The sequence below is a fragment of the Camelina sativa genome, chromosome 9, assembly GCF_000633955.1.
Source record: "Camelina sativa cultivar DH55 chromosome 9, Cs, whole genome shotgun sequence".
Classification (NCBI taxonomy): Eukaryota; Viridiplantae; Streptophyta; class Magnoliopsida; order Brassicales; family Brassicaceae; genus Camelina; species Camelina sativa.
This window is the reverse complement of record NC_025693.1, coordinates 7,045,810-7,052,599: the sequence shown is the minus strand read 5'-3', so window position 1 is coordinate 7,052,599 and position 6,790 is coordinate 7,045,810. Positions and strand designations below refer to the sequence as shown.

Genomic DNA, 6,790 nt, shown 5'->3' with positions numbered 1-6,790 from the left:
CGACTAATTGCTGAAGCATATGATGAACATCTTCTAGAACGCTTGGCACAAATGGAGTCCTCTAATGGAGAGGTTTTGACAATGGATTCTCTGACCATCGAGGAGAAAAATGACATCTATGTTAAGGTACCTTTCTACATAATATATATCTTTTGGTAGCTAGCTAATATATATAGTTACTGTTTTTTATAACTTCTATTATGTTTTATTTGATATGCTTGTATGACTTTTGATTGTTGGCATATGATGATGCGTGTGTTTATAAAAACCTACTTTTATCAAAATCTAGTATCTTATTTACAGAATGTATTTTTTTCTTTCACTTGAATCTTTTTTTTGTTTTCTTGGAGCTTTGAGAAAGTTTTGCGTGTGAATGATTTCTTATTAGCATACTTTGTGGTTTCTTTTGTAGATTGCTGGTATATCGAAACAAGGTCGTGTATTTGGACTTGGATCACTCCAAAGTGGGGTTTCTATGTCTTTGGATGGTTCGGCTGTGCCCCCTCAAGCTACTGAAGAAGTAGGAACATTAACGCTACGAGTTCAAGAGCTGGAAATGGAATTGCAAAAGAGTCGTGAAGATAATGTGGTTATTAAGAAAAGACTTGATTCTGTGGAGAAACTGATTCAATCTTTTGCAGGTCCCAGTGGATCAAATGCAGCAGCTCCATCAACTCCACAAACTTCCATGGGTGTTGGTTCGTTTGCTCATGCTACGTAGTTTGGTTTTACTTATGTTTGCTAATGCTACTTTGCTTATTTGCTTCCGTTTATGTTGTTAAGTTTATTTGCTTCCGTGTATGTTTGTTTCTTCTTTATAACAATTTCATTTTGGATGTTGATTTGGTAATTTAATCATTTCTATTACTTATCAAATTATTTTAGTGGTTATTATAAATATTAAATATTTATGCCAATTTTAGGGGATAAATATATGATGAAAATATAATAAGAATAGAGACAAATTTTAGACACAAAATATGACGTTATAGCTTACAAACTTCGAGCAATATAATAGTCACACAACATTTCGTTTTAGAGACGATGTTTACAGTCAATAATTGTGACGATTAAGTAACAGTTTTTTAGTCATTGTTTATGGCGTTTTAATGACTATAGTTACGTTGTAAAAAGTGACATATTTGAGACTTTATGATAGTTACAAAATATGACAGTGTTGAGACTATATTTTTAGTCGGTAACTGTAACGGTTAACCAACGATTTTGTAGTCATCACTTGTGACTATTTAGTGACAACAGTGTTGTCGTCATGTGTGACATAATTGAGACGTAATGATAGTCAATAAATATGACGATTTGAGACAATTCTTTTAGTCGGTAATTATAACGTTTTTGTTACTCTTATTTTTTGTCACTTATTGTTACAATATAGTTATTAGATATATTCGTCACAATATTGTGACGCATCTGTTACGCAAAAAAATTTGTGACGACTTTATTGCAACCGTTTAAAATTTGTGACAAATTCGTCACAAATTTTTTATTCTTACGAATTTGTTATTATTGAGACGAAATATTTGGTATCAATAAGACCATTTTTTTGTAGTGAGTAGAACGAAGGACTTCATTGCTTCCAAGTTTTCCCTCTAGAGCTGCTCGAAGTCTCAACATTTCCTCAGTTTGCATATCAACCTGCTGGTGCTTGCTTTTCTCTCCTTTTTTCTTCTTTTCTTCTCTCGGTTGAATAAACGGAAATCAGCTCCACACAACAGTTACACAAAAACTTTTTACTACGGCAGCAATTTGGAGATTTATCAAAGGTGTGTCTATACGAAGAAAAAATCTTAGAAGGCGTCGATTAAAACCCTAATAGGGGGTTAAACATTGAGGGTACATTTGTCTTTTATGATCATCATATTCTTATCCTAGTCGCTAGTCAGTTCATATTTAAACCAGACGATCGATATTTAATAGCACACTAGTGAGAATGGCAAAAGACTACACGTATACATTTCTAGCCAAGATATTAGATATTGTATATATAAAATACAACCAAAGACGTTTATTACAAAACCATAAAACAGAAAAGTACAAACAAACACAAACAAGCGTTTTGGAGAACAAACACGAACAGGACGGTACAAAATGCTTCAGAAATGCTTAGAGGGACAACAAGAGATGAGCTTAATTAACGAGCACTCGTGGTGGTGACTCTGATTTTTTTTCGACCAAACTTCAGAGTAAACCATTCATGATTGTGTGAAGTGAAGATGTATCCCATCACCACACCAGGTCCATAGGCTATTGCAGCTACTACCCAATTGAACATCGTTTCCTTCTACTCTAACAACTCCTCTGGTAGTTGTGATGTAGGACTAGAGACATGCGTTTCTCCACATATATCTTCAAGACCATAGAGTCTAGAGTTTCCCAAGAAGGAAGAACATTTCTGTCTTTGAAACTGTGTGCCTCGTGGCAATGGACCTCGGAGAAGGTTATGGGAGAAGTTCATGTATAACAAAAAGGAGAGTTTCCCAAGATCTTGAGGAATTTGACCTGAAAACTTGTTACATGATAGGTCTAATGCCTCAAGATTAGTCAAATTTGCCAGGAATCGTGGGATGTCTCATGTGAATGCGTTACTAGACAGTAGACAAGTTTAGAAGACGCAGTTCCACCAAAGAGCCATTGGATTCAGGGATTTTGCCAAATATTTTGTTTGCAGAAAAATCAATGGCTCTAAAGGTCTTGTCCGATCCGCTCAAAACTCATCTCTACTCCTTTATTCACCATTTCCATCGAGCTATAGACAAGAGAAAAATTTTGAATATCTTACAAACCAAGAAAACTCCAAAACTCTAAACTCACAAGGACTCTTTTTCTCCCTTCTGTTTGTCTATGGAAAGCGACAATAAGCTGCCACTGAAACTCTCAAGTCGATTATTCCCTTAAATACATCGGTCTAGGCTTCGCAAACCCAACCAATTTCTAATTTTGACGATTGAAAACAAACCGGTCGAACTGGAAATTGTTGGTGTCGACTGACACCTTCCTTGGTGTCGACTGACACCCTCCTTGGTGTCGATCGACATCCACCCCAAAATTAACTTTCGCGGATGTTACAAAAGGTATGTTGCTCCAATGTTAAAGTTTTTAGAAGAGTGTTCATTGGCAGAGGGGCAAATCATGGCGGCTATGCAGTGTTAGTGTTAATGTCTTGTGATAATAAATTTGGTGTTCCGATAATTGTTCACATTCTTGGTGATTCTTCAGTTAGAGTTCAGATTCAAAGTAGCTACAATGGTTGCAGAAATGGTTGATGTACGAGGTGATTAATCATCAAATTATAGTTTTAACAAACACAAGAAACTTAACAGAAAAAGAGAACAAGGGAAGATATTCTCGATTCCATGGCAAAGATGAGGATTCTACAACACATGGACATAATTCTGGTTATGGCCACCACCAGTTTGAAGAAAAAGATAATTCTGGTTCTGATCATCACCAGTTTCTGAATTTCTAAATATTTATAAAAACTTTCTTAAACATTAAGGACGTCTTCCTAAACATTATGAAATCCTTCCTAAATTTTTTAAAAATTGAGTTTTTGAGTCTTCATTTATCTTTTGCCTTAATGTATCACATAATAGAAAAAGTCTCAAGCGATGCGGCCATGCGGGGATCAAATGAACGTAATAAAATATGTTTAGGTATTTTATAATACATTCAATAATTATTAATATCAATATTGTTACAAATTTTAAAAATTTATGTGAAAGGTAGAATATGATGTTTGATGAAAAAATTATCTTGCTATTTATTGAAAAAATTGTGGTATCGTATCAATATATAATTAGGATCATGGGAGGTTTTCAGTTTTTTTTTTTTGGTAAATCATCATGGGAGCTAGTTATGGTTATATTTCAAAGAATAAATATGCCATAACTTTTCTTTGTGTATTAATATGCTGAAAGTTTTTTTTTAAAACATCATTGGAGTTACATTTTCAAAAATTAATATGCAATAATTTGTGATAATTATTATTATTAAAGAAAAACAAAACATCATTATTTTTTAGTATCTTGAAATTATTTAAGAATGGAATTATCTTTTGTTTTAAAATGAGAAAACAAATATTTTATTCTTGAATTACTGAAAAATTATTGAAAATTACAATGTTATGGTAATTATATACAATATTGATAAATGATACCTCATAAGTAATATACTTACTTACAAAATATTATGTCCAATAAAACATATATTGTATTCCAATTAATACATTAAAGTGTATTAAAATGATGAGTTTTTTTTATAATTGACATCAATAAATTTTTGTTTTCTGGAAAATATTATGGGAGTTACAATTTATTGAATTAATACATATACAATAAATTGTGATTATGATTATAATAAAAGAAAATAAAATATCATATTGTTTTATTTCTTGAAATAATTTTTGATTATGATTCAAATTAAAAGAAAATAAAATATCATATTCTAAAATCTTGAAATTACTTAGAAAAAATATTTGATCTTCTGGCACAAAAATTGTAAACAAAATATTATATTTTTTTCAACAAATAAATATTATAATATTTTCATATTTTTTGATATCTTGAAATTATTTTAAAATAAAACTACCATAACTATAATTTTCCAAAACTATAATATTAATTTTTATTCTTTAATTATCGGCATATTATTATTTGAGGAATTATAATGTTATGGTAAGTATATAAAATATTGATCAATAATAATAATACTAATAATAATAATAATAATAATAATAATAATAATAATAATAATAATAATAATAATAATAATAATAATAATAATAACTAAAAGGACATTGCTCAAATGCTAAAGATTTTTTTTTAGGATATTTTTTAGGGTGAGTTACTAGAATATTGCATAAAAGCTTCGTTATTACAAAAGTAACATACAATTGTTTGTAATGACTAGACTAACACATTGTACCTATACTACCCCTGAAACTAGTAATGGAAAAAAACGTAATTACGGCTAATGCCATTAGGAAAAAAAAAAAAACATTGGAAGTTGGGACTAAGTCTACCGATCCTTTGATGGTAGATTTATACACGTGGACTGATTAAAGGTGTACGTCAGATATTTTTGGTACACTTAGTTGTAGTCTTGGTACACTTATCGGTCACTGTAGATGGTACACTTAGTTGTAGTGTTGGTACACTTATCGGTGGACGTATATGAAATCGATTCGGTAGATTAAGTTGGTAGAGGAATTTTCCTTTGATGATAGACTTTTGTTTTTAGCGCGTTTAGCGGCAAAGGTAAAAGGGTGGGAAGATATTTATGGTAGACTAATGGGCTGTTGCGACAGATTTATGCGACAGCCTTCTCTCCTTACAGATATTTTTGGTATACTTTGTTTGTTTTTTGAAATAGTTTTCGTAGTGATGTGGTAGCCTTCTTGTCCATGGTAGATTTAGTAAGCAAGATTGACAGCTGTAAAGTCTTACTAGAATAACACGAATTTGTTTGAGCTGCCAAAGACAGTCGAGCGTTGCGATAGACTTATTGGAAGAAGATCTAAACACCATTCATGTTCTTCCGATCTATGGTGTTCATGTAATAAAGTTTGTAGCAGATTCATCAATCGTGTTCTGTTTATCTGCCGGAGCAAACGTCTTTTTCCTACTCAGTTTCGTTAATCTTTGATCTTGGTTCATCCATGGAAGAGCAAGATATCGTATTGGCGTGTGGGAGGTGGAGGGTAGAGAAAAAGCGATGGTTGTTTGATGTTGATACTAGGAAAGGGTGCAGGATTATAGTTGCCGATAAAGAAACAAAGTTTGAAGACTTTACTGCTATGGTGTACGATGACTTTGGTTTCTGTGAAAGAACTTCCGCGATAAAGTTGAGCTATATGTTAGATAGATATAAAAAAAGCGGATGTTATATGCCACCGGTGATTGTTTCGAATGGTCGGCAGTTTCAAAACTTTCTCAAACAGCATAGGAGTGAACTCATCCGGCTATGCGTTGAGATCGAAGCTAAATCTGGTGAAACCTTGTTCGAGGAAGTTAAACCGAAAACCCCAGAACCAACACCCAAGACCCCTGAAGTCGTTGTAGATGATTTCGTAGGCGTGGCAGAGGAAATGGGAGAGAAAGATGATGAGTACGAGAGTCGGAAGGAAGACGGTGAAGATAATGTAGGAAATGATCTAGATGAAGATGAAGCAGATGACGAGGACAACAGTAGATTTGATTACTGTGACGACAGCGATGGTGCAAGTTCAGGGGATGAAGACTATCTGCTGTACTCCAACTTCGCCCCGGATGAAGCAGAGGAATCATTGGACGACGGACCTGGGGGTGGGTCTTGTATAGAGGAAAATGTGTGTAACACAGAATCAAATAACCGTACCCGCAAGACTAACTCTGCAGCTGATGCAATTGAGAAGGAGGTTCGCAAAATAGAAAACGGAGGTGGTGATATTGCTGTGGGGGATAAGTTTGATAGCAAAGAAACGTTGGTGGCAAGGTTGAGGGTGCTGAGTGTATTAGATAAATATGATTACAATGTTCGATATTCAACGCCCGTTTTGTTAATCGTTGAGTGTTGGGTAAAAGGTTGTAAATGGAGAATACGGGCTTCAACCATGGGTGATTCGCCAGTGTTTCATATTCGCAGATATTGTCGTCAACATACTTGCTCTGTTACGGAACGATATGGCCGTAGCCGTAATGCTAAACCACCAATCCGAGCTCAATTATACAAGGATTATGTTGGTGGTGTGGGAAGTTCTGTTGTGCCAAATCTTGTTGGGGATGGGCTCAACCTA

General features: G+C 33.7%; 2 protein-coding genes across 2 annotated transcripts in view; one reads left to right on the top strand and one right to left on the bottom strand.

The window, feature by feature from the left end:
• LOC104715082 (something about silencing protein 10) overlaps positions 1-2,290 on the bottom strand; it is a 13,413-nt gene extending 11,123 nt beyond the window's left edge. Inside the window, 2 exon segments of the mRNA XM_010432532.1 lie at positions 1,585-1,696; positions 2,196-2,290. Coding sequence (XP_010430834.1) covers positions 1,585-1,696; positions 2,196-2,290 — 207 coding nt within the window.
• Positions 7-840, top strand: LOC109126566. Its single transcript, XM_019230246.1, has 2 exons — positions 7-126; positions 413-840. The coding sequence occupies exons 1-2, from the start codon at positions 52-54 to the stop codon at positions 719-721; spliced, it is 384 nt and encodes a 127-aa protein (XP_019085791.1). The 5' UTR covers positions 7-51; the 3' UTR covers positions 722-840.